General features: G+C 34.9%; 2 protein-coding genes and 1 non-coding gene across 8 annotated transcripts; all 3 read left to right on the forward strand.

Annotated features, from left to right (window-relative positions):
• The first annotated feature begins 3,654 nt into the window (after positions 1-3,654).
• LOC138868156 (uncharacterized) lies at positions 3,655-11,070 on the forward strand. 6 transcript variants are annotated; one of them, XM_070152836.1, is made up of 8 exons: positions 3,655-3,780; positions 6,608-6,746; positions 6,833-6,949; positions 7,138-7,220; positions 8,395-8,458; positions 8,553-8,673; positions 9,873-10,027; positions 10,683-11,070. In XM_070152836.1, exons 3-8 carry the CDS (start codon positions 6,887-6,889, stop codon positions 10,764-10,766), a joined length of 570 nt encoding a protein of 189 aa, XP_070008937.1. In that variant the 5' UTR covers positions 3,655-3,780; positions 6,608-6,746; positions 6,833-6,886; the 3' UTR covers positions 10,767-11,070. The 6 variants fall into 6 exon arrangements, with proteins under 6 accessions (XP_070008937.1, XP_070008936.1, XP_070008938.1 ...); XM_070152835.1 differs by having other exon boundaries at positions 6,608-6,729; XM_070152837.1 differs by having other exon boundaries at positions 6,608-6,729; positions 6,838-6,949.
• Positions 11,071-18,362: 7,292 nt separating this feature from the next.
• LOC104225140 (nucleoside diphosphate kinase 3-like) lies at positions 18,363-22,312 on the forward strand. Its single transcript, XM_070152834.1, has 7 exons — positions 18,363-18,637; positions 20,030-20,164; positions 21,098-21,135; positions 21,245-21,295; positions 21,513-21,680; positions 21,767-21,879; positions 21,959-22,312. Exons 1-7 carry the CDS (start codon positions 18,553-18,555, stop codon positions 22,080-22,082), a joined length of 714 nt encoding a protein of 237 aa, XP_070008935.1. The 5' UTR covers positions 18,363-18,552; the 3' UTR covers positions 22,083-22,312.
• A 3,007-nt stretch (positions 22,313-25,319) lies between these two features.
• On the forward strand, positions 25,320-25,392 carry TRNAA-CGC (transfer RNA alanine (anticodon CGC)). The gene has a single exon. It is a non-coding gene; the product is annotated as a tRNA-Ala (tRNA).
• The last annotated feature ends 2,447 nt before the right edge of the window (positions 25,393-27,839 follow it).

The raw sequence follows: 27,839 nt of genomic DNA on the forward strand, positions 1-27,839 counted from the left end.
CAATTGTGACTTAAATCTTCTAATTCAAATTTAAACAAAAAATAAATTGCAAAGAAATATCCAAGGGAATGCATTATAATTTTTATTATTATGACATTAACAAAAAATTGCAATATCTTTCTTAGTCTTCCTCCCCCCAATGGAAGCACAACAAGGTGCTAACGCCACCATTAAAAGGAAAAAAAATTAATGAAGATGTGTCAAAATACAAGTTACATATTAGTCTATGTATTATCTCTAACAAATTTCATAAATCCTTCAAGGTCCGGAGGAATTTCCGTTTGTGGTGGCGGAAAAGAAGCTTGTTCATTACCGCTTCTGTGCGAAGCAGCATCCTGTGCAAGTTCCGCTAGCATTTCTTCATAAGCTTCGTCTATATCCGGTTGTGATTTAGCAAGTCCAAAATTTCTTCTTTCCGAACGGCTCCAATCTCTGAAGAGTATTGATTTTTCCAAGCTCTCCCTCATAGACGCTCTATGATCACCGATTTGAAGTCTCGCTTGACTGAAAGTGCTCTCCGATGCCACTGTTGAAGCTTGAATACTTAAAATATCTCGAGTCATCCTTGAAAGAATCGGATAGTATTTTTCTTTATCCTTCCACCATTCCAAAACATCAAAGGAGCCGTCGGGATTCTCTGATTCAAGTCCCTGCGACAAATAAACTTCAAGCTCATTTAGTTGTGAATTGTCACCAATATTATCACCTTGAGAACCCCTGAACTCCGTCCAATAACTAAGTGATTTTAGGCCCGCAGTTATTTTAGATAATTGCGAACTAGACGAAGTAGGAGTTGGAACATTTGGTCTAGCATGATCTAAGGCAAGTTGATAGGCATTATAAATTGTTTGAGCATTTATTTTAATTGAGGCTTTTGCATCTGCAAGTGTAGCAAATTCCTCATCTGAAAGTGATAAAGCCTTATAAATATTTGTATACCAAAGTGAGGACCTCCTAATTTCATGGTAGGATTTAACATGGCAGCAACACCAAAAATAGGGGGGATTGGGAAAAAATATTTTTTAAACTTAGTTTTCATAGAATCAATAGCAAGCTGATAAATTACCCCACCCTCTGAAAATTGAGTAAACAAATTTGCAAGTGCTGCAATATAAACTAAACAGTTAGAAATAGTAGGATAATATTGCTCAAATAATTCATTTGTAGCAACATCAAATTGTTCTAAAAAGTCTACAAGTATTTTAACATTAGTCCAATCCTGATTTGTAAGGTGCTCATCATCATCATCATCATCATCACTACCAACATGAGCATTAAACGTTGCGTTTATTTGGTTTCTACATTCATATGCAACAACTAAACATTCATACATGTAATTCCATCTAGTCGGACAAGGTTTAAGAACCTTTCTTTCTCTAAGGCCAAATTCATCACATTTTTTAAAATATTCTCTAAGTCTACTTCTACGGTTTGAATAAAAAAGCCAATTAAGAGCCATTTTAGCCTTTTCATTTCAACATTTAATATTTTCATACCATCACCGATGATTAAATGGTAAATATGACAAATACATCTAACATGAAAAATATTACTAAATGCAGGATTTAGTGTAGTTGTAAGCAACCCTATAACATTAGTGTTACTAGAAGCATTATCCATTGAAACTGACATTATTTTATCTCTAATGCAAAAATATCTACAAATATCTGCAAATGTGTCAGCAATAAACTTACCTGTGTGACGTGAATTAATTATTCTATAAGCAATAATGCGCTTTTGCATTTTCCATTCCTCATCAATCCAATGAGTGATAATAGTAAGATAATCACAGTCATTACCACTTCTACCAATATCAGTAGTAATAGCAACGCGATAATTTATATGAGTAAATAAATAGCGCAAATATTCTTCATATTCATGTTTATATTTATAAATAGCGCTCTTTATGGTTACGCAAAGCCATCCTTTATAAGTAGGATTAAAAACTCTTCTAATATAATGCACAAAGTGAGGGTTAGCAGGAAAACTATAGGGTAAGCACATAACAGTAATCATTTTTGCTAATTCTTCACGATCTTTATTTGGATCGTAATATAAAATGTCACCGGTAACAGTGTTAATTCCCGGTTGAACTAGATTTACCCGGTACTAGAGTTAACCTCAGTACCTACACTTGTCCCCTCTTGCGCAGCTTTCATTTGAAGATATCTAGCTTTATCTCTAGGGTGTGTCTTTATGTGTCTAGTCCAAGTACCCGTACCACTACAGTCTCCAGTATATTTATGAGCCATCAAAGACCCACAAGTTTTACACTTAGCCTTATTTTGATCTCTTAGTTGAGTAAAAAAGTGCCAAACAAGAGATGTTTCGGGCTGTTTAGAAGGTTGTCTATTAAAAGTAGGGCATACTACATGAGGGTCAGGTGGCGCATCATTTGGATTATTATCAGTTGGGTTAACAACATGACTAGTAGGTGTATCATCTAAATCCGGTTGCGTTTCATCTAAATCATCATTTTCTCATCATTTTCATCGATAGTTGGATTACCATAAAGAGCATTCATATATTCATCATTTAATTGTTGACCTGGTGCAATATCATGGCAAAACTGACTATCGGCAAATTGAAAACAAGGGTTATCACTATCAAGAATAATAGATGAAGGAGGACGAGTAATAGATTTGCGTCGGGGAGCCGGGGGAGGAGTAGTAGCTTGGCCACTAGATTCACCAATTTTAGATTTTCCCTTACCTTTACCACCAAATATTTTTTTCAAAGAAAAGTCCATATTAATTATAATTATACAAACTAAAACAAACAAAACTATAATATTAAAACTTAAGAGTTGGAACAAGTTTACCGAATTGACGAACAACTTCTTGAAAATTGTATATCGTTGAAGACTTGAATACTTCAATTCACCAACTTCACAATTTTTCAAAAATTGCAATAATAAAGTAAGGAATTATAGAAGAAAATTAGAGAGAGATTGATGATTTTGTGAGTAAAAATGAAAGAATGAGGGGGTATTTATAGTTGAGAATAGGGAAAAAGTGTAATTATAAAAAGTTTGGGGGCCAAATGGCTAAATTGGCAGGCCAACGGTTAGTTTTTAAACTTCCAACCGTTGGCCAATTTTTTTAATTTTTTGAAAAATAGTCGTTGGGCCCGGTTGAACCAGCCCAGGCCCGCCAGCCCGTCCCGGGCTAAACGGTCCCGGGTTCGCGGTCTCAACATGGAGGACCGACCCATAGTAGGCTCCTAAGATCCCTTGAGACCCGACCGTTTGGACCAGCCCGTTTAGCCCATGGTCTTGCAGTCCCGGGCTGGGCCCGGACCACAATACAACCTTAATCAAATGGTGTCACGTGACATTGATTCGTCAATTTTTTTGCTGTAAATATGTACGTATAACTAATAAGAAAAAAAATGACGATGTTAGTAGTTAGTGATTTATTTATTTGTTCACTTCTTCAAATGATGACATCGCTTATAAAAATTTCTGCATACGCTACTAAGCAGCATTAATGCTAGGTTGTATGACTCACATTCCTTGGGTGCGACCCTCCCTCGCACCCTTGTGCATCGATTTTTTTTTTTTTAAATTAATCAAATTAAAAAATTTATACTACAAAAAATACTAAAAAAGTTTTGAGACGGATTATATCGTAGATAACGGAGACCAAACAAGATGATAACTTCCGTCTCCGTTACCCCATATTTTAAACGATTTCGTAAAACCATCGCCGGAAGTTTTCTCCTCGTTCCCTTCGCAGCCCAGCTTCGTCTTCGCCTAGTCAATTTTCCATACCAATACAGGTTTCAATTTTTTCCTTTTTCCTTGATCACTAGGATAGTTTTTTGAATTTAATTTTAGTTTTTTTTTTCTGTTGTTTTAGCATAATAATCTTCCTAGTAGAAGTAAGGTGAAATTTGTGAATTTTGAAGCTTTTTTGTTTCCTGCTTTAATTAGGTTATCGAATGTAAAGGCTTGAGCTGTATTACAAATGCCTGTGAGTCGAGAAATTATTAGCTCTTCATTAGGTTGTTAAAAGAAATTTTAGTTTCTATTTTGCTTTAATTTGTTTTTTAACGTTGCTTCCCCTTTAGAAATAGACTTGATTTTCCCCTCTTTTTAGCTGAGTTTCATGTGTAAGTTGTACAGCGGATGCCAACTGATTGGGATCTAGTGGTAGTTAATCCATCGATTGATCACGTTGGGGATTATGCTCGACTGTGTTTAATTCATAATTGGTTACTGGTACCAGCTTTAGGTTACTTTTCGAGTAGTTTTATGATTCACTGATTGCACTCTAGACATTTTAGTTATGAAATACAGAGTTTGAGGTAAAGCTCAAAGGTGGCCTTCTATTAGAAGTGGTATATAGCTCAAAGTTGGCCTTCTATTGAGTCCTGGGCTAGTGTGAGGAGTAGAGTGTATAGCTGACACGGATAATCGACATAAATTTAAACCAATATGGAGTGTAAAAGGAGCTTGAAACTGGTAATGGAAGAAACACTAAATGTTGGAACTCTAGCTAGAAAGTCAAATTCTTTGGCAATAGCTTTTCCTTGTAATGCCTCCTGATTTCTATGGGAATTTGGTGTGTAGATCTGCTTATTGGTCTTGTTTTTCCTATTATATGCCGAGTTGCAAAGTGGCAACTTTTTCCGCTTTATCGTTGTATTACTTCCTTTTGCAATTGGAAGTGATTGCTATTTATAAACTTCTTCCGCTTCTATCACCTCATCAAGGTACAGTTTAAAGAGCTGATCCACAATAGTTAGCTTCCATGGCATCGAAGGGGTTGACAGTTTCTCCCGCTATTTAACTTTTTGATGAGATAAGTTGCTTCATTGCAAGCATCAAGAAGATGCAAAAGTTACAAGAAGGATCAATGTTAGCTCCATTACAATATAACAAAAACCTGCCTAGGAGCTAACAAAAAGAATCAAAAGTAGAAAGGGGCTGACTTAGAGTAAGTGAGCCAATGAAGTCTAGAAGGGGAATAACATTATTTACAGGGCCTAGAATACTCCAACTAAACAGATACACAAGACATTTAGCTTTAAGAGCATGTATTGGAGTTGAAATGCCATCAAAACATCTGCGATTCCTTTCTTGCCAAAGACACCAAAAAATGCATGCTGGGATCATCTTCCAGACTTTCTTGATGGCTCTGTCAACTTTCCATCTGCTCCATCCTTCTACTGCCTCCTTAATGCCCTGAGGTTGTGTCCAGCTAAGCCCCGAGATTGCTAGAAACATATTCCACATATTTGCTGCCATTGGTCAATGCAAAAAAAGGTGGTTGACTGACTATAGGTAGCATCTATTCACCAACTGAAAACTCCTTTTACAAAGATTATCTTGAGTTAAACAGGCTTCTTTAAGGGCTGTCCAAGTAAAACAAATAACCTTTGTGGGAAGCTTTGTCCTCCAAATGAGCTTCCACGGCCAAGAGTCTATGATTCCATTCTGTTCACACATATGCCTATAGCCTGCCTTGACTGTATAGGAATCTGCACTACCTCTTCCCCGTATGAGCTTGTCTGGAATCTGATCATTCACGGTGAGGTTTCCCAGTCTTTCCAACAACACAAAAAAATTGTCCAACTCCCAGTCATGCATGTTTCTTCTAAAGAGAGGGGCCCATGCGTTTTCTGATCTATATTCCCTAACTGTAGAATTAGGATCATTGGCTATCTGAAATAGTAGAGGGAAGCTCTCCTTCAGTGGGCAATTTCCAAACCAAATATCCTTCCAGAATCTAACATGAGAACCATTCCCAACCTTGAAAGAGACATTCTGTGAAAAATCATCCCAAAGGTTACTTATGTGTTTCCATAACCCCACTCATGAGGGGCTCCGCTTAGTTTAGTACACCAATGGCTTTGTTGTCTATGTTTGGCTATCACCACCTTCTTCCACAGGCTGGTATCCTCGTCCCCAAATTTTCCTAGCCATTTCATTAGCATGCTCTTGTTGTGTTTTGCCAAATCTTTGATACCAAATCCACCAAGATCTTTGAGTTGGATTACTTTGGACCACTTGACAAGGTGGAACTTATGCCCCTCACTATTCCCTTTCCAAAGAAAGGTCCTCCTGAGCTGGAGCACCTTACTAGGCATAGGGTAAAGTGACATGTAATAGGTTGGAATGCTATCCATAACACTGCTAATCAAGGTCAGCCTGCCACCCATAGAGAGATATTGTAGTTGCCATGTTGCCAATCTCTTCTCCACCTTTTCTCCTGCTATTTAACTATCAGCACAATGCGCAAGACTGAAGAAAGTTTCAGGGCCGTTATAATGCTTCTGAGCAAGCCAATGTTTATGAGATACTTGTTCTGTACTCCGAATCTGAGGCATGTCCACTATTTACGGTTGCTTGACAGCTACTATTGGATTCGGCTATGGCAGGGCATGCTGCATTTTTTGAGGAATACTTTTATATCAATGGTCAAAAACCTCTGAATCGATTATCAGAATCAAGAAGCAAAACCTTATGTCCCCAAGAAGCGGAAACCCTGCCTTGCCTTCTAAATTATTTGCTGAGTCTTTATTCTCATTGTAGTACATCAATAACAGCAGTTGTAAAACTTCTAAAAATATCGATTGTTATGAAAATGATGTTTTTATGCAGTTTGCAGTTTATAAGTCGGAAATGCTGATTTGACGTAATTCTGGCTGCACTTTATCCAGTCACAGCTGGAGACATTTGGTGACAATTCTATTCAGAGCCCAGAGTTGTCTACAGATTGGGAGGTACTTTTTTCTCTGAGGTATAACTTAAACATTTTAAAGGTGAATGAGGGTCATCTTTTCAAAATTAATCTCACCTTTTTGCCCTTTGCTTCTCCCCTGTTAGGTTAGATCTATTAATAGATTTTGGACTTGAAGAAAATTGAAAAGTTCTCCATCAATGTTGAACTTGTTTAGCCCCAGGAAGCTACCTTGGATATCTGGTACAGATGGTCAGAAAAAGGTAGTAACTATTCTTGCTTATCATCTAACCATCTAACTTGGTATTGCCTCGTTAGTTGTTCGCATTTTTTTTTTGAGAATGTTAGGTACTATTTGTAACACACAAATATGGTTTTCAAAAAATACCCATTTAAGTTCGTTTGTTATCTTTGTGTAGTGAAGGAACATTGAGTTTGTCATGACCTGCAGGTAGTTTTAACTGCTGTAGAAGTAGAATCTCTTCGGTCAGAAATTGCTGCTTTGGAAGAAAGAGAAGCTCATTTAAAAGCTCAGTATGTGTTGATGCTTTCACTGTGCTCTCACATTATGCCTTGTGCACCTCTTTCTTTTTTCTTGAATGCTGTGTTTGGTGTGGTTGCCTCAGTGATATGATTGTACTTCGATTTATTACCTGTGGCATGGATTCCAAGGCATTTGGAGGTTAATGCAGTCGTGTTTCTAGGTTACATAGTTTTGCTAATTTCTCATTACGACAATGCTTTTGTAATGTAGGGAGGTTTTAAACACGGTGTAAGTTACTGTCATGCCTCCTGCATAATGTAATTGAAGGACCTATTTTTTCACTTCTTTGGAGGTAGATTATCAGTTTAATAGGAAGTATGAACACATGCGTTGATACAAATCTAACCAGCATTAATTGCTTTACGGCAAAAGCATAGAAGCTTCGCCAAGTTTTATCTATTTATTTATTTATTTCCTTAGGTGAATAAGCCTTTAAACATGGATCTTTTTACGAATGTGCTAAGGTGGAACTACGACATTTAACGCATAATAAAACTGACCTATACACCCGAATTACCCACATGTGAACTTCTTCAGTCTTTGATTTATGAAAATCCATCGGTAAGAGGATGCATTCTGGGTGCTTCTCCGCATCTGGGTAAAAAGAACCATCTAGGATAGTTGAGTGGATAATAAAGGACGAAAACAGAAACCAGGAATTTCTTCTCATCTGCCCCGGTGCCACCTTGGGAACTAAGGGTCGAATCCCGGCAGAGGCTACATTAGATGAATTCTCACCACCTGCCTAAGCCTTGATGGCAGATCCACCTAGTACCAGGCTGGTGGGAGGCAGTTGGTACTCGGTGGATTAGTCGAGGTGCACAAGCTGGACAAGACACTGTCATTATATTATAAAAATAAATAAATTAATAAAATAGGAGCAAGAAATGTGAGAGTTCTCTTCAATGAAGGCATTTCTGGTCCATGCTTTTGAAACAAGAAAGAACATATTGGGAAAGTGAATATTATCGTCATTGCTAGGTATAGAAAATCTAAATGTTAGGTATAACTGGCTTTCTAAATAATGAGAGAGGGCATGAGTTATCAATATGTTAGCATCCTTTGGAACAACCTCCAGTGTCTTTTATTGAGAAGTCATCGATTTGTCTAAGCAATACACTTATTTCAGTTCTGATATATCTATGTATATCTTTTTCTTCACAGATTAGAGCATGTTGATGAAATACTGCAGTCTGCTCGACTGTCGGGTTATTTATATGTGAGAACGGTACTGAAAGATCAACATCTGTCCTTTTCTTGATATGTCTTGGATTTTTCAGACTTTAATATATGACAATCTTATTCATCCTTTTGTTCGACAGAGATGGGCGGCTTTACCAGGAGAACCTCTTCCAATCGACGATGACACTGAAGTTGATGACTGGCTTCCTAGATTTCTTGTCCTTCAGGGATTGTGTATTTTCTTGTATTCATCATCCACTGGTAATCTGATTGAAACTTTCAGTTCCATGCATTTTTTGGTATTGCCCTATTTTGATGCAAGTATTATTCCAATGATGCTGTACCATTACACTGTGTGTTTGCCTCTTCCATTTATTGGTCAATTTTGAGTGTCCATAAGAGGCAGAATCTTGCAACTATTTATCGGGGAAGTCCAGACAATCTTAAATTATAGTATCTTATAAGCTTATGCTGATTGATGGTATTCATGGTATTCATCGTAGTCTGATGGACCCACCTCAAATTTGCTCATATAATTTGACACGCTGTAATTGTTCTTGAATCTTGGTTGATTGGTACTTTTAGTAATTAGAAATTGAAATTCAAAGATTCCATCAATCTCACACACACCTCATGATCAGGTGGGTGAAATTTCTGTCCACACCCACCAGTGGGCAATGGGCACTTGCACTGTCCAGTGTCCTTGCTGGTTTCAATGCTCTATAACTGTACTTTTTCTCTTCTCTAATTTTCAACGTCTAAGTTTATAATCAATGAAGAATTTATATTAGCAAAATAGACCAACAAACGTGAAGAGAGAGAATGGAAACAGTCACAAGAATGTAGAAGACAGTGGTTAAAGATGTGAAAACAGATGGAGAGAGCCGTAAAATGAGTTAAATAGTTGGAGCTATCCGAAAATATGGAGTTAAATACTTTTTGTTGTGGGTAGAGAATGGTGCATTGGTATGTGGGAATACCTCATATGATATCTTCCCCTGCCCCACAGTCTATACGGTTGATAAAATTCCAAAAGCTCATCCTCCAATTCCCCTGTTCATGCATGTAGGTGAAGAGGAAAAGTACCGGTTGTAAGGGTACAAATTATCATCTCCATTTGGAGTACCTCACAGTTAAGTTATACTGGGATTGGCTGACCTTATAGTTGCGTATACGTAATTAATCATGAGCTCCATGCATCTTGATGTAGAAATTGTCATCTGTAATTGGTATGTATCACCGTTATTATGCTGGGATTATAGTTTCATATCTCTTTAGTTCCTCATGAGCCCATGCATCTCGTTATCTTCTCTTGATTTAATCAGCTGCCATAAAAATCTTTTTTATGTACTTGGACATTCTGATATCTCCTAACACCATGAAGAATCTCCTGATATCTCTTAACACTGCATAGAGGTTATGTCATGAATAAATTTGAGTAAACTACGAAACGTGTACAGATCTGAGCCCTCAAGATTCAACCCTCCTATCTGATGTTGTTGAAGTTGGAGCCCTGCCTTGTTTGACACGAGAAGATGGTGGTACTCGATATTGCTTTTACATCTCAACTCGTCATGGGCTGCGATACGAATGCTCTAGTGTTTCTAAAATACAGGTAATGTTTGTGTCTGGATCATTAACTGCGATTATCTAGTCTTGGTTCCTTCTTCTATATGTTGATATTTGAAGTATAAAAGATGGACCATGTGTGTAAATGCGAATTCATATGCACCTCTCTGCAAATATTGATGTTTTCCATTATTGCTATGCATGATTTGATGGAATTCGAAGTGCCTGTTGGTAGTAGTGAAGTCTAAAAGTATTGCCTTGATTTCTGGACATAAAAATGCTTTATTGGAATCTTTTCTTTTCAAATTAGTCTCCTCTGGACGGTTAGATATTTTCAAGTCCAGATCATTATAAACAAATGGACCGAGATGTATTTATCAGGAAAGTAGTAGCATAGGTGTCACAGTATATTTGGGTTACACATTTGCTGGTGCGTTCATGTCATGCTTTGCTGTTGAAGATTATTTTGTCTTACCATGATTTTCAGCTGGAGTATTGATAACTAGAGTGTGGTTGGAAAAAATAATATATTACATACTTACTACACAATTATTTGTGGGGCTAAAACGAGTAACAGTTATCAGCCGCATAACTATACAATCCATCAATTGTTCCCTTCTCAAATAGGTGGGAATCACCAAAATCTGATTTATAGGTTCATGCACTCCTTTTTTAATCTTCCTGGATGCTTCTTTTTGCAGGTTGATTCCTGGTTGGCGACATTACGGAATGAGTCTGAGCTGCAATCTAATAGCACAGGACCTGATGAGTTAACTAAGACTTGACATGTTCTTCTTTCAGTATTCTATAAGAAGAACCTGTAAATAGGTCAAAATGGAAGCAAAGGCATTATCATTCACTTGGAAGTTGATTGCCAATTGTCACTACCATTATTCTGTACATAGCCTATCTAACTGCCATTGTATGGCATTCAAGTTACCATTTGAATAAAATGTTTCCAGTTTAAGGATTGTTATCATCCATTAATGATGTCCTGAAAACAAAACAATGCCTTTAAGATTGTTAATGGAATGTCAAAGTGAACAAGGTATTCCATCTCGTAGCTATATGATACGTCCTTTCGTGCAAGTTTTTCTTTGGCTCATATGCATTGATTTTGTGATAATTTTTCAGCAAATATACGAAGCACAAACGATATTTCCCAAGCTTCGATAATGTGTCTAAGACTTCTGAAATGATAAGACTAAATGTTGTCATCTACTACTATGAGTCTTGTATTGGGAAACAGGCTCTTTTAAACTTACTAGTTTCTATGTACGTGTTTCACACGTAACAAATATTCAGCTAAGAAAAGAAAGATGGAAAAAAAGTAAAGTAAGAAAAATAAATTTGTATTCCTAGTTTAAACTGGTTCTTTTCATACATCTATTTTCTTTTGAAAATTAAATTCTAATTATTCTCATATGTACATTTAAGTAATGGCATATATTTTCAATTCAATTGAAACAGCATTGTAGCTACATGAAAGTCTCAGCCCCAATTACAAAATTGCATGCTTGATTAATTCCCAGAGTTAAAAATTTTGTTAGACGATTTGTATTTTTTGTATTAGGAGCCAATTTTAATTCTTAGAAGTTTGTATCACATGCTCAGCGGTTCAACTGGTTTGCTGAAATTTTCATTACGTTAATTTATTCATCATACTAAAGCTGGATGTCCTTAAAAACTCTTTTAAGTGTGTGTAAGAATAATTATTTTATAATTAAGTACTCAATAAAGTTTCAATTCAACAGACTCTTAGACTCAACTTCAAAAATTTATTATGCTTCCAATGTTAATTGACAGGGATGTCCCTTGACTCTTCCGTGATTTTCTTCTCCCTTAATTAGGTTAATACTCTCTGTATATTGTAGATAGTTAATGGTCTCACACCTCCTTTTTAATACCCCCGGAAGGGTATAAGGAAGTTTTTCCAACTTAAAGTGACAATCGAAACAGGATTTATTTATTTAAAGATTCAGAGTCGCCACTTGGGATAGTTTATGGCGTCCCAAGTCACCGGTTCAAAACCCGAATTGAGGAAAAGATTGACTCAGTTTTACAGTCCGCGAACACAGCCAGATAAGGAATTCTGTTAACCCGGGAGAATGTGTTAGGCATTCCCGAGTTCCGTGGTTCTAGCACGGTCGCTCAACTGTTATTATTGGCCTAATTATCTGATTCTAAAACACTTTTAAACCTATGTGCATTTTAACTTTAAACCGCTTTTAATTATTTTAAGGAAGATTTCAACGTCATCTAAAACACGTCTTTGGACCACGTCACATGAAATGCACCCGCAATCCGAGACACATTTTATTTAACGTTGTTAAGATTTGAATTTGGGTCACATAAAATGGACACCCGAGTTTAGGAAGGTAATTTTTAAATAGAGCGCCTAAAGCAACTACGCACTTTCAACTTTGCGAGGGCCATGGAAAATTCAGCTAAATGGCGCACCTCCATTTCTAAGGATTAAAAATATTAATTAAATGAGGGCCGTGCATTTTGAGATTATTATCTGGCACGGCACACCTCGCTTCTAATTTTAAAAGGGAGCTTAAACTAAACTCTTGAGGGCCATAACTATATTTTGCTTAATACGACACTCCTCAACTAATTGAAGGGATCTAATTACTTGAACATTAAAAGAAACTGAATTCTGTTTTTATACTGACGCCCAAACTAATTAAAAGGGAAATGTTCTAAAGAGAAACAAGGCCGATTATTTAAAAGAAGAGAAAACGTTTTAGGTCATCAACCCCATTCGGAAGGAAAATTAAAAGACAGGCCCATAAATACAAGAGTATACAATCCCATTTGTCAATGCTTTCCAACTTGGGTCCAAGGTGAGCCCAATTCTAAAGAGGAAAGTCGTCAAGGATTCAGAACATACCAAATGAGTCTGAGGGAGGACATTCCTTTGTTGGGCCAACTTTAAGCCCAAATTTCAGAACTCAATCGTTGGTACAAAATCAATCAAAATGCAAATTCAATCAAAACTAATGAAACATGTCATTGAACTAACATTTTACTTCTGCATTTTAACTAATTGAATCCCAAATAGACTAACCAAGCATTCTGAAATTCAGATACCAGTTTTAACTTAAAACATGTTCATATGCCAATCAAAGTAATCATTGCATGCCTTTACCTTAAAAAGCAATCTCGACCATTTTTTCCTTTTCTTATCACATGCATTTTACACTAACTACTACTTAAGAAAACCTAAACTTCGATTAAGCTCTTCTCAATACTATCATAACCCAGAAAAATTAGCATATAAAATACTTGGACTTCAAAATCACACTCACATTCTCAACCACGTGGACTTGTTCTTTAGCAAATGAGTACAGAAAGAGGAAACATAAAGATATGCACTATTTATGAAGACACTCTTTGGATCTAATACCACTAAGCATGCACATTCACTCAAAAGAGATCCTAAAGCTATCCCATATTGATCTCACAATAATACAACCGATCCAACTCATGAGAAATGACTCCAAAACAAATTGAAATCAACAAATACCAAACAAAAGCCCAATTACAATTTTTTAATGTAAGCCTCAAAATTCACAGCATAACCTTACTTTAAACATGCTATAACAGGAAAATTAAGCCAACAAATCAAGTGGAACAAAGCAAATAAAGAAGGAAACAACTAATAAGAAGGGAGGCCTTCATTTCTTCCAAACTCACATCAACCATCTTTACATATCTAGAATCAAGGATATGTACCTGGAAATTGAAAGGAAAAAGAAGTGAGGAAGCAGTAGTACAGAACCCAGCAAAAGGAAACCAAAACCAGCAAAACCAACTCGAAATAAGCAATGGAACAGTAATTCCCAAGCAAACCCAAAACCCAACTTCAAACTAGATTCAAGCCATTTCTCAACTTCAACAATATGATTATAGAGTTTTCAAGAGTTCTACGCAACAGAAGAATCAGAAATCCAAAAACCAAAAGTAGAATTTTTGGCAGTTTTGAACAGGGAATGAAAAATTTCAAAAATTTCTAAAGAAGTCAGCCGTTTCAGCTTTTCAGGGGTTTTTGGTCTCTAAAATCTAACTTGAGCTTGAAGAAAAGGTGCCTTTATAAGCAAGGTTTTAGGGCAGCAATGCTGAAAATAATTTTGCACTTTAAACCTTTTGAATTTTTTATTTTAGCTTAGATACCCTTAGTTCAGAAATCAAGCTTTCAAATTAACCCCAATCCCAGCTTCCTAGAAGCTTTTAGTCTGTTACTGAGATTCCCTTACCCTAGATTTCCTAATTTACCCCTTAATACCCCTGTTTTTACTTCCAAACATCAGCAGACAAATGACCCAAAAGCCTTGGGCTAAACGGATTAGCAAATTCTATAGCCTTTTGGGCTTCTGAACCTTTGAGGCCCATATTGTGATAAGAAAATCACAGGCCGTAAAACAAGTGAGCCCAAACCATTCTGCCATTTTGGCATCAAAAGAAAAAATTAATGAAACAGATAAAAAGAAACAACAAAATGAAATCAAGATACTGAAGAAGACAAGTACTAACTAAAATGCTGATAATTAACTAATGTGACTTGAATCTTAAACATGCAATACATTTATTCAAACTAACAAAAGCAGAAAAACAAAAGAACTAAGAAGAAACACACAATATGCAAATTGAAATGCATACAAGGGCGGACAGAAAGAAAATAGGAGATAGAAAGGGGGAGAGACAGACGTAGAGGAACATGAGAAAAGCAGAATAGAAAAATGAAGAAAGGCGAAGAAATACCTAAAATAACCAAGCAGGAGAAGGGCTTGAACGACTTCAGTGTTCTCCGATTTGGGGCGAAGAGGAGTGTTAGTCGATTTGTTCTTGCAAGAACAAATGTCCAACACTCATTTTGGCCCTAAATCAAACTCGAAAGCTCAGAGAGTAACGGGGTCAGACCTTTAAATGAAGGATCGAAGGGGGATACAAATCTAGGGTTCAGATTTTAAGATCCGAAATTAAGGAGAAGGGGAGAAGATTCAGGGAAAAATGGTTGTGGTTTAGTGTTTAAGGGGCTATGGGGATTATGTGGTCGAGATTTGGTGGCGATTTGGAGCTGTCTCGTCAGTGATATTGGCGGATTCGCTCAAAGGCGGCGTTATCTGATAAGGGAGATAAGAGAAGGGTTTGTTTGGTCTTAGGTCTAAACTGATGGACTTCGGACAGTTTTATTTGGGATAGGAGAAAGTCCCTGGGTCGTTGGATGAAGCGAAATCAATGGCTTAGATGATGGGATGGCAAAACGACGTCGTTTGGTTCATGTGGGGATCGAACCGGGCAGGGGCAGATCTGGGCTGGCTTTTGGACTGGTTTTGGACGGGTTTAAGGGAGGGGATTTTGGGCTTGGGAAATTTGGAGACTTGGCCCAAAAATCTGATTTCTTTAATTCCTTTTCCTTTTCCTTTTTCTTCTATTTCAAAACTCTTTCCTTTTCTCAAGATTAAAATAAAACCTAAACTAAATCCTAACCCCAAATTATACTAGATTAAGTTAATTACTCTAATTAATAATTACCACAATTAATTAAAAACCAAATTAAAAGAAAAACTACAAATTTCGAAACTCAAAACTAAAAGAAAAATGCAAAATGAGTTATTTTTTTGTGATTTTTCCATTTTTTTTTATGAAACAAACTATTTACCAATTAATCTAAAAATGTAAAATTAAATCTTAAATGCAAATGCAATATATTTTTTGTATTTTTATGAATTAAACAAAATTAAACATGCACGGACAAAATGCAAGCAGTTAGCTACAAAAATCTACGAATTCGCAAATAATGGAAAAAAATTATTTTTTCTTGAATTTATGGGGATAATTCATATAAGGCAAAAATCACGTGCTCACAAATGGTATTAGATCATCTTAATTAGAATTTCTAAAATTTTAAATATTTTCATATCGAGCATGACATGCAACAACACACGTTAAGTTCATGATCTTTAATTAGTTCACTGCTGTAATTTACAACTTAAGCACAGTCCAGAGACACAATTTTCCTCTTGATTTTCACAACTATTTCAATTCAATTTGAATTTTGAAACAAATTATGATAGATTTATTAAAATAAATTATTATACTTAAGAAGTAGAAAAAATTTACATTGAGTATGAACAAATTTATCGTTGGGTTCCTTTTCTCCTATTATTTTTTAATTTCATATGAAGCAAAAAAGAAAGAAAAAAAAAATTTAGCATTTTAAATGGAACTAAAGAAACGTGAAACTATAAGTCTAGTATAAGTAGGAATGAGTTTGGTTTATGCACTTCTCTAATCCAAGTAGATAATTAGTAGCTGTTTTTTAGGTACCAAAATTCAAATGTAGTATTTAATTAGAACTTTATTTCTATTATATTTTACCAAAATAACCTCTAATTTTATATATTTAGGGCTATTTTGTAAACCGACATTGTATTCATGCTTTTATAATAATACAGATTATTAAATTCCCTTAGTAAAGTCATTACTATGTGACCAGGAGGTCACGCGTGGAAACAGCCTCTTGCGGTAATGCAGGATAACGCTGCATATAATAGATCTTTGTGGCCCGACACTTCTCCAGACCCTGAGCGTAGCGGGAGCTTAGTGCATCGAATTGTTCTTTAGTTCCTGCAATCTCATGTTATCCCCAAACTAGATCAAGTTTTTGTGAACACAAAGACTCTTTGTGGCGTTTTTATTTTTTTTTTCATTTGAATGGTGGTGACATGAGAATATTACTCTATGATAGTTGGTTTAATTTAACTCTAAAAGAAAAACAGTATTGCTTCAACGAAATTAGAATATTAGATATTACCTCAAACACCACCAAGTCGGGGTGTGGTGAGATAGTTGAGATAACTCGAACCTTAACAAAAAGCTTTGGCCCGAGCTGTGGGAGTAGATAACTTATTAGAAAGTATTTTACCGTAAAGGCTTATTCAGCTTCCGACGTAAACTCAAATTAGTCCGGGTCAATATTTTTTGGATAGCAGATGTCTTTAAAAATAATAATACCTCTAAGTTGCGCTCTCTTAATGCAAGAGCACAATGACTGCTTTTCTTTTTTAATTATAAAGGGATGCCTGGTGATTAAGTATTAATCATGGATAAAACAAGAAGTAAGGCGAAATAAAATAATTGTTTAAGAGAAAAAATATAATAATCATTTTAAGAATCACCACATTCCATTAACTTTTCAAATCAACAATAACTGAATAATGATTTCCCATTGATTGAATCATTTGTTAATGAGTGTAACTTTTAGCATCAATCAAGACAATCATAAAATCAAATGGCTAAGCCAAAATTTTCACTAAAGGTATCAAATCATATAAAAATAAACAGACAAAAAAAATAAGGAGAATCAACAAATAATGTAATTTTCTTTTACCTACCTACACAGTATATTTTTGCCGTAAAAGGGTGTCAGTTGACACCTCTTGTTATAAGTGGCGCAAGAATGAGCCAAATCCAATACTCCCTCCGGTCCACGAAAAGTGATCATTTTATCTTTTTATTTTGGTCCTAAATAAGTGTTCATTTACATAATCAAGAAAGAATTAATTTTATTTTTTCAAAATTTCCCTTATTTACATATTCCAATGTGTCAAGATAATAATTAATTAAGATTAATTTAGTGAATACATATTTTTTTCTCTAGAAATTCGTATTTCCTTAATGAGTGTGTCAAAGGTAAAAAGATCACTTATTGTGGATCAGAGGGAATAAAAGGCCGAAATCGATCAATTCAATTCCTTACAAAAATTTGGTTTCTACTTAAAAAATTATACTAAATTTATTGTTATTGTTGTTAAACTCAGCTAACTTGTTAAGGACTGTCACCTAGTTGGCCTCCATATTTGATATTTCCCTTTAACAATGTGTAAAAACGTGATTTAGTTCTAGTTGGGGTAAAAAGACGATTTTAAACATATAGATTTAGAGCCCGTTTGGACATAAGAAATTTTTCTCTCTTTTTTTTCAAATTTTTTTTACTTTTTTTCGAAATCATCGTTTATTCATAACATTTTCAATTTTCACTTGAATATGCATATTGAAAATTTTCGGAAATTTAAAAAACTCCAAAAAACTATTTTTCAAAATTTTCACTCAAATCACTCACTTTAAAAAACAACCAAAAATTATATTTATGTCCAAACACAACTCTAATTTCAAATAACATTTTCACTTGAATTTTTTTTTTACCCTATTTTGGAATTTTACAATTCTTATGTCCAAACGCCCACTTAGTTAGGAGAAAGCATGAAATACGACGTCGTACATAAATTGCTTGTACCGACAGAATAATTAACGAATCAGATTCGTTTTAATAATTTTCGGTTTATAATCAACCATTCAGATTTCAGCCCAACAATTGGGCTAGGGTTTTAAACCCAGCCGAATACCATACTCCTCGCTCTCACGCTCCCAAAGGCGCGTGGTTCATATGACCTTCTCAGATATTACCATTGGGAACATCACATAAATTTGCTCAGTCTATTTTCTCATGCTCACACTTACACACACTTACTTTTCTCTCTTTTTCTTGTAAAAGCCGAAGTGATGAATTCTCAGATTTACAGATCTGCTTCACGAGCTGCGAAGTCTCTCGTTTCTGCCTCCAAGCAAAGTTCTCGTGCTTTTTCTGGTAAATTTTTCATTCCATTTTCTTCATTTTCATTGTTAATTATGTCACTTATAATCCGAGTATGTATTGAGATTTGTAATTGCAATCATTTTTAATTGGGAAAACGACACTATATAGTCGCTCTTAAAATAATAGCCAAAAAAATGTATATTTTTTGTATATATATACATTATGTATGTTATATACAAAAATTATATAAATTTTATACATTATTTCGGCTACTGAATGTGAATAGTTTCTGGCGCGGGCTAGAAGTGATAATACCCCTTTTTAATTGATGGATTTTGAGCTGGTTATTTAAAAGTATGAAGTTTTGAGCTTTAAGCTTGATAATTGATCTTCCATTTCAAAAAGGACAAGTCATTGGAAGCATATGCCTTTTTAATGTAAAATTTATATATACTCAGAAATTATGTAAAAGTACCATAAGAATCAAAATCTAATTAGTGAATAATATTTTAGAAAATGCTTAAAAACTAGTAATGCTTTATCCTCAAAGGTAGGGGTAAGGTGTGCGTACACACTACCCTCCCCAGACCCCATGGTGTGGGATAATACTGGGTATGTTGTTGTTGTTGTTGCTTAAAACTAGTAATGGGAGAAGAAACTATTTTACTTTAGAGTAGTATATATGTTTCGATTTTAGGGAATATTTTAGTATATATATATTGTAAATGTGTTAATAATTGATAGTGGTTGTTACTTGTTTCAACCTTTATACTCGTGTATAAAAAAGGATTAATTTTGATCTTCAGTATACTGTGGATCCAACATGTGCATCTGCCTGAAACTCGGACTCTATATTTGTATTTAAAAAATTAAGAATAAAAGCTAAAATTTGTACTCCTATATATTTTAAGTGGTGTACCTGTGGCCTTCAAATCATGGATTTGCCCCATACTAATTTTAATGACTAATGTATTGTGCTTGTTCTTGCACTAATGATCAAGATAGTGTTTCTTTTGTGACCTTTTTAAGTCACCTAGCTTTGCTAATTGAAGATGATCGGTTTTCCTATGTGTTTGATTACTTGTTGGGAATGGATGCAACAACAACATACTCAGTGTAATCCCACAAGTGGGGTCTGGAGAGGGTGATGTATACGCATAGAGAGGTTGTTTCCGATAGACCCTCGGCTCAAGAGAAGGTGGAAAGGAAGAAGGGAAGAAGAAGAAGGGGGGGGAGACAGATGAAGGAGTCAAAAGACTTGGAATGGATGCCTTATGTATCATTTATGTTTAATGACTATATATATGTGCTTATATATACTGGGTCGTTGTTGTTGTTGTTGTATATATGTGCTTATATAAAAAAAGCTGATTTCCATTAAAAAGTAATACTAATTAGAAGAGTCCGAATAAAAGATGTATTTCTGAGCTATATTTGTTGCAGGAGGGCGAGCAGCAGCTGCAGCAGCCACAGTTTCTTTGAGAGGAGTGGTGCCTTCTCTAGCCTCATATGGCAGGACAGAATCTGGAAACGCATCTAGAGCTTGGATTTCTGGTGTCCTTGCCCTTCCTGCAGCAGGTTTGTATATAATGTTGCTCCTCAAGCTTATTTCATGACTTGTTGCACACCCATATGTGAAGCCTCTTGTGGCGAAATTTTGATTTTTGAGTAAACTTCTGTCCTGTACCAGTGTACCTTTTCTAGGAAATAGTTATTATCATCTATGTGCATATGTTTAACGCCTTGCTAGGACGATTACTACAAGAGTCACGTTAAAACCTCGTCTGCACCTATATGAGGAGCTAGAAATACTCAGTTCTACTACCGGTTTTCCTTATTTTTGTTTTTCCGTTTTTGGTTTTTGGTGGGTCTGGGGAAAAAGGTCTTCTTATGATGAAAGTAAAATTCCATGAAAGTGTGAGGGTTAAGTACCATCACCTGTACGTAGAAGAATAATGATTAATAGCTTCATGTGGCTCAGAGTAAAGTTCTTTTCTTTTTCTCCTTATAGTTAATGTGGTGCAAGTGGGAAATCAATACAAGAGGAGCGTTGTCTCTTGCTTAACATTGGCATTATGGCATCCGGAACCTCTTCTATAACAAATAGGCAATACTCGTGCATGGGTATGTGGTGAAATGGTTTGCTGTACTTGTGCTCATAATCTGAGCATTTCGTTCCATTTCTCCCGTACAAACCTCCTTTGTTTTTCATTTTGGTTATATATGCCTCTCGATTCATAAGAATGCTCACTCACATTTTTCCTTTTCAATGTACAAGCTACTTATCTTCTAAAAAAAGCTCACTCACATTCTCTTCTCCTCTATCCTTTAGCACATGCAGATACAGAACGTTTTAAGAGTGAAATCATGTTTGAACTTATTTAAAAAGAAAAAGAAAAAGAAGAGTGAAATCATATTACAAGTGATCACACCAGTTGCTTTATTTCCTTATTCGGGGAATTAGTAACTTGTATTCTAATTTCATTTTTCCCCCTTCTCTTCATCGTTTAGCTTACATGCTCCAAGAGCAAGAAGCACATGCTGCTCAGGTACCCTATACTCAGCCTTCCTCTTGATTGAGGTGTTATATCATTCATTTTTTTTATTATATTCATTCTTCTTAATAGCATACATGATCTGCTTTTTTCTTCTTTTAAGATGGAGCGCACCTTTATCGCCATCAAGCCAGATGGAGTGCAGAGGGGCCTGGTACGATAACTGGTTTTCATTGCTGCTTCCTTTATTTATATAACCTCCCTTTAATGTGCTTTCCCTATTGAAGTGGCAGCTTAAGTACTTGCCATTTTCATATTTTGATGCCTTTTCCTTCTCTTCATCTCTGGTCACAATCCCACCGTCTAGCACTCGTGCGATGGGAAAATATATTCTCTTTCTGATTGGTTGATAATTTTTTGTTGCATTTTAGATTTCAGAAATCATAGCGCGCTTTGAGCGCAAGGGTTTCAAGCTGGTTGCAATCAAAGTTGTGATTCCTTCCAAGGAATTCGCACAGAAGCACTATCATGACTTGTCAGAGAGACCATTCTTTAATGGCCTATGTGATTTCCTTAGCTCTGGCCCTGTCCTAGCAATGGTTAGAGAAATTTAACAGTCAAATGTCATTTTATTTTTTTGCCAAAACTGTTTCTTTATGAGCAACTCCATACAACTTTTCGTCAGGTTTGGGAAGGTGAAGGAGTAATCAGATACGGAAGGAAGCTTATCGGAGCCACAGATCCACAGAAATCTGAACCAGGAACCATCAGAGGTGACTTAGCTGTTGTAGTCGGAAGGTAATAAATTTTTCCCTTGATCCCAAAGTCGTTCTGCTCGAATGATTTCATAATACTGTTAACACAAGCTGCATTACAGGAACATCATCCATGGTAGCGATGGACCCGAGACTGCCAAGGATGAGATCAACCTATGGTTTAAACCAGAAGAGTTGGTTAACTACACAAGCAATTCAGAGAAGTGGGTATATGGTGACAACTGAGCGAACCTATTCTACCTTAATCTAAATTTTCATTAAATCGGCATGAAGAGTAGCATACTCATAATTTATCAAGAATAAATCGGATGCCATTTTTCCTTAGGCTGGTAGCAACTTTACCTCTAGCATACTGTTACGTGAATCACTCCAATAATCATTTGTACTGTAATACTGAACCTCATTTTTCTTGGATTTTTTCTTTCTGTTCCCAGTGGAAAGATCAGTTGGAATTATTGCTCCTTTTTAGTTTTGCTTTAACTAACTCATTGACACTACGTTATGGATTGTGGCATGTTAACTCGCACCCTTTTGCATCATGGACACTCACTTAACAACAACAACAACAACAAACCCAGTAGTTTTCCACAAGTGGGTCTGGGAAGGGTAAGATATACGCAACCTTACCCCTACCCCTGGAAGGGCGGAGAGGTTGTTTCCGATAGACCCTCGGCTAGAGAACGATTGAAAAGGGACAGGTAATTGCAACAAGTAGGAATAACAGTAAAATGAAACAAGATCGAATCCAAGAATGCAGTCAAACTCTAGGTAGTAATAGCCATATATAAATAAAAGATATCATACTAAAACTAATTTCCAACTCCTAATTAACTCGCACGTAGTTTGCAAAATAACTACTATTAAAACAAAAAGGCTCATTTATTAATTCAGATGATGGTAGAAGATGAGAAAAGATCAACGAGTTCTGAACGACTGAATTTGATTATGCAACTAGACGGAATTAGCATTTTCTTGTATCTTGTAGAAAAGGACGCATCTTAATTTTTTGTTGTTTAACCTTTTGGTATTCGGACGTACTACACCAAACCAACCCAGCTTTATATTTCATAACGCCTTTTTAAGGTAAAATTAGCACGGTATAGCCAGTTTTCGGATTGGTTATTCAAAAATAGCCAGCGTTTACCAAGTTAATGAAAAATAACCACTATTCTGCTGCAACACAGACCGGTCCAGCATAATATACTGGAGTTCGGTGCACCTGTGTATGAACTCCAGCATATTATGTTGGACCGGTATACTTTGCTGGCTCCAGTATAATATATTGGAGACTGGAGCACCGGTGCTCCAAACTCCAGTATATTATGCTGGACCGGTATACTTGCTGGAACTCCAGTATATTATGCTGGAGTTCTAGTGTACTTATGCTGGAACTCCATCATATTATGCTGGAGTTCCAGCATACTTTTCCTGGAACTCCAGTATAATATGCTGAAGTTCAAGTATACTTATGTTGGAACTCCAGCATAATATGCTGGCGTATTTTTCGGGTTTTGAACAGTGTTTTCGCTCAGATTTATCTTTACATGAAAAGTGGCTAAATTTTGATTACTTTTGAAACTGGGCTATTTTTGAACGATCAGTTGTAAATCTGGCTATTTTTGAACGACCAGCTGTAAATCTAATCATTTTTGAATTTCACCCCTTTTTAAGGGGAAGCCTCCCTACGTGAACTTTTTCATTCTGAGGGTTCGAACCAAAAATCTCTAAATAAGACTGGAATGATTTTATCCTTCTCACCACACCTTGAAGCTCATGTTTATTCATATGACAGTAGAAGATGAGAAAAGCAAGAACACCCATTAATTAAATATAATTATGTGATAGAACTTTATGTGCAAATATATATTATATTTTTATTGATTTAGTATAAACATCGAATATGAATAAGTTATTACTAAGAGTATAGTGATAAGTAGGGCTGGTTACCAAATTACCTTACCGAAACTAAAAATTTTGGTATTTGGTATACGGTATTTTGGTATTTGGTATGGTATGGTATTTGGTTTAAATTTTTACAAAAATTAATATTAGGTATGGTATTTAGTATTTTAAAATAAAATACCGAAATACCAATACCGTACCGAAATATTATATTATATTACACAAAACACATATTATCAATTATAGCATAAATATAAAAAAATTAAAATTTTACTTTTCTTTATTCTCAAAATTCATCAATTAACTCTAAACAAGTAACAAGACATTTCTAATGATCAAATATTCTTTTATTTGCTAGTTTTGGACAAAATTTTTGTCAACAAACATTTTCAGTTTTGTATTTTTGAGTACTTTAATTAAGAATATTAGAGTGTATGACTCTATGCATTAGTTAGTATTCAAACTGAATAAACCAAAGTTACCGAACCGAATAAACCGAAACTGAAAAGAGAAAAACCGAACCATACCGAATTTAATTAGGTACGATATTGGTATAGGATTTTAAGAAATCGAATACCAAAAATACCAAACCGAAATATTTAAGTATCGTACCGTACCGACCGACGAATACCCCCTGGTGATAAGGTGGGAAAAGAAAAGGAAAACCAAAATCTATTTTACGTTTCAAAGGGATAGACGGTTTAGAGACAACTGAAAAATGGGTGACGTATACGTCTCTTTTTGGAAAAAGGAGTAAGAACATTACTTGGTCCGACTAAACTACCGTTTGGATTGACTTATTTTAAGTGCTTTTAAGCCAAAATAGTTTTTAAGCCATTTTATAGTGTTTGAATAAAGTAAAAAAATGCTTTTAAGCACTTATTTTTAAGCTAAAAAGACAAAAACAAGCCAAAAGCTAGAAATCCTAACTTATGATTTAAACACTATTTTGGCTTAAAAGCTACTTAAAATAAGCTCATCCAAACTAAGAACAATGAATAACCATATGATATGTCATATCAAATTAAGAATATAATTAGTTAGTACCATCAAGGCATGTGGTGAGATTGACATGATTTATCCATTCTTAACTATATGTCTTATGTTAGAGTTTTGGAAATTGGAAAACTTTATGTTAAAAAGCACTTTCCTAATGAGCTCTACGCGGCGCAAATCTTAATTACTTTTGGCTAATAAGTTTGGAATACGACATGATAAACTAAAACAATAATAATTAGTTAGTGACTCAATTACCATTTTCATACGTTCTAAGCAGTGGCGAAACTAGAAATTTTTCCAAGGGTATTCAAATATGAAATAAGTGGAAAAAAATTCCCGACAAAGAATGTTCAATATATGTTATATACCTTTAAAACATAATATTTTACCTACATACATAGTGCAACTTTCTGAAGAAGGGTGGTCTTGACCACCCTCGTGACCATGTGGCTTCGCCATTCGTTCCAGTTGCAACTTCTAATTCTCCAAATAGTTCCCATCGTGTCCAAACCTCTCCTTGGAAACCTTTCATTTAGTTTAATCTCAAGCCCTCTCAACAAAGGGGGTGTATCTCATATGGTAGAGCGCTCGCTTCGCATGCGAGAGGCACGGGGTTCGATTCCCCGCACCTCCAATTTCTTAATTTTTCTCAATGTTTTGTAATTTGTAGCATCACATGGCCTCTTTTTTGGTTAGAAGTAAAATAATTTTATTACCATTTTTTCCGAAGATTTTTATTCCTATATTATCATTCTTCATTTTTTTTTCTAAAAAAAGATAACTGAAAATATTGTAATCGAATAAAAGAAAATCTAATTGATTCTTACTAACAATTTTTTTTAATCTTATGTAAAGATAAAATTGATAAATGAGTTTGTTGACTGCAAAAAGTTCCTCGTATACCGACTTTTCAAGTCTTAAATCTTAATGTGATGTTTAGCATTGACTACGTAATGAATAAAAAAAAGAATATATATGAAGGGAGACCAAAGTGACTTCATTTCGACATTATTGAATAAGAAAATAAAAAAAGATACAGACTGTTCCTTCTATAAAACATTAAAACTTAGGTTATCAATTATCATCTTTTCTTTCCTTTTTTTTTCCTATGCATATTAAATACGAAAATCAATACAACCAGTGGCGGAGGCAGGATCTCCACGAAGGGGGTTCAAAAAAAAATTTTGTATTTAGTGGGAATTGAACACAAGACCTTATGTAGATTTTGAACCCCCTTGACCACTAAACTACACTTTTGGGTTGTGTTAAGGGGATTCAAAACTTAATATATAGAGGTAAAAAACAGATTTTGCCTTATATATACAGTGTATTTTTTCGGCGAAGGGGGTTCGGGTGAACCCCCTTACGCCCCCCTAAATCCGCCCCTGAATACAACTAATTTTGAGTAAATCTTAAATAACAATTTCTCCATACTTTTCGAGTATACTTTACATATTTAAAAAAAAATTACTAAAAAGAGTAATATAACGCACAAATTTTTATAGTTACACACTCTAATTCAAATAAATTATTGTCAAAATTGTTCAACTCTTCGAAGGATAGTAATATCAACCAAGTTTCCCTATTAAAATATAAATCTATTTTTTCCTTCATTCTCAAAGGTAATGAATCAACAAAATTGCTTTTTTTAAATAAATCTTCATTGTAAGAACTATTTTTTTTATATATATTTTTTTTTATATTTAATCCTTGGAAATTAGCTCCTAATCCACATTCATTTTCTAATCTTTTTCTTTGTCCTTCTTGCATGTAAAATTCGTGGTCCAATTAGGAAACTAGGTCGGTTGCCTTCTAGCTAGTAGTTATTCTAGTTATGAAGTTAGGTAAACATCGCTATATTCAAACTCTTTTTCAAAAAGTGAGATATACTACGGAAAAAATCACGAAAAATATATATTCGTACTTAATTAGCTAGTGTTTATCACGAATAAAATAATTTATAATCACAAGAGCCATAAATTAAAGTAAATTATGCATTACCTAACCATGAGATTAAGTGAAAAATATATATGTGTAGAACACATATCTTTAGTTGATACAAGGATCGAGCGCAAGTATTCTTTTTCCGAATTATCTTTCCAAATAAAATATTTTCTAGACATAGAAAAATGAATGAAAAATATAATGTATTAGAAGGTGTAGCGACTAGAGGTTTTGGGTTAGAGTCTTAAAATAAAATAAAAAACTTTTGATAAGGAGAGTCTTCCTTATACTGAGCTTTACTTAGTGTGAATGTAAATTAGTTAAATTACAGCTCGTTTGGATGGTTGTTATCTATTGTATTGTATCGTATTGTTACTTTAATAAAATATTTTTTTTGATAAATTTTATTGTATCGTATTGCTAAATCCGTCATTACATAATTACAAAAAGTATTACTTTACGTGACGACCGATTTGGTATGATTGCCCTTTTTTTCTCCTCTCATTCTGACCTTCCTTATTATTAACAACAATAACAATAAAATCAGTGCAATACCACAAAGTAAGATTTGGGAAGGTAGAGTGTATGCATACCTTATTCATGCCATATGAAGGTAGAGAGACGATTTCCGATAGACTTTATTGTTATTAAACAATCATATTTTATTATTTACCCTACTTTTTTATATAATAATTTTACCTCGTACCCTACTTTTTTTTTTATAATAGTGTAAGTTTATTCTTCATATTATTAATACACGACATCATGAGACGACGGAAAATAATACAATCTATTCAAGTGTCGTATTCATCAAAATAATACACTACAACATAATATAATATGTTATATTATGAAATAATACGTAACAATCATCCAAAAATTAATGGAATTCGAATACTAATAAACGATCATAAAAAAATAAATACACAACGCATATTGTTGCGCCATTTACAGGTCTGACTCAGACCTTTCGAATTCCTTCAAACCAAAAGAAAGTTGCCTTTTCTTGAACTGGATATTTACTTTATAGTATTATTTTCCAAGAGGGTGGGTCAGAGGCGGATCCAGGATTTGAGGCTTACGGGTTTCTACCGTAATTTTAAATTAATATGTAATAATAACTGAGTTCACATTTAG

This window comes from Nicotiana sylvestris, chromosome 8 (genome assembly GCF_000393655.2).
Source record: "Nicotiana sylvestris chromosome 8, ASM39365v2, whole genome shotgun sequence".
Classification (NCBI taxonomy): Eukaryota; Viridiplantae; Streptophyta; class Magnoliopsida; order Solanales; family Solanaceae; genus Nicotiana; species Nicotiana sylvestris.

What these genes read in the sequence shown, in the direction of transcription:
- LOC104225140 (XM_070152834.1), top strand. Translation starts at nt 18,553, where the DNA reads ATGAATTCTCAGATTTACAGATCTGCTTCACGAGCTGCGAAGTCTCTC. An exon ending in AAGTTCTCGTGCTTTTTCTG is followed by an intron (nt 18,638 to 20,029) that starts GTAAATTTTTCA and finishes TATTTGTTGCAG; the next exon opens with GAGGGCGAGCAGCAGCTGCA. An exon ending in ATGGAGTGCAGAGGGGCCTG is followed by an intron (nt 21,296 to 21,512) that starts GTACGATAACTG and finishes GTTGCATTTTAG; the next exon opens with ATTTCAGAAATCATAGCGCG.
- LOC138868156 (XM_070152836.1), top strand. Translation starts at nt 6,887, where the DNA reads ATGTTGAACTTGTTTAGCCCCAGGAAGCTACCTTGGATATCTGGTACA. An exon ending in GTACAGATGGTCAGAAAAAG is followed by an intron (nt 6,950 to 7,137) that starts GTAGTAACTATT and finishes CATGACCTGCAG; the next exon opens with GTAGTTTTAACTGCTGTAGA. An exon ending in CTTGTATTCATCATCCACTG is followed by an intron (nt 8,674 to 9,872) that starts GTAATCTGATTG and finishes AAACGTGTACAG; the next exon opens with ATCTGAGCCCTCAAGATTCA.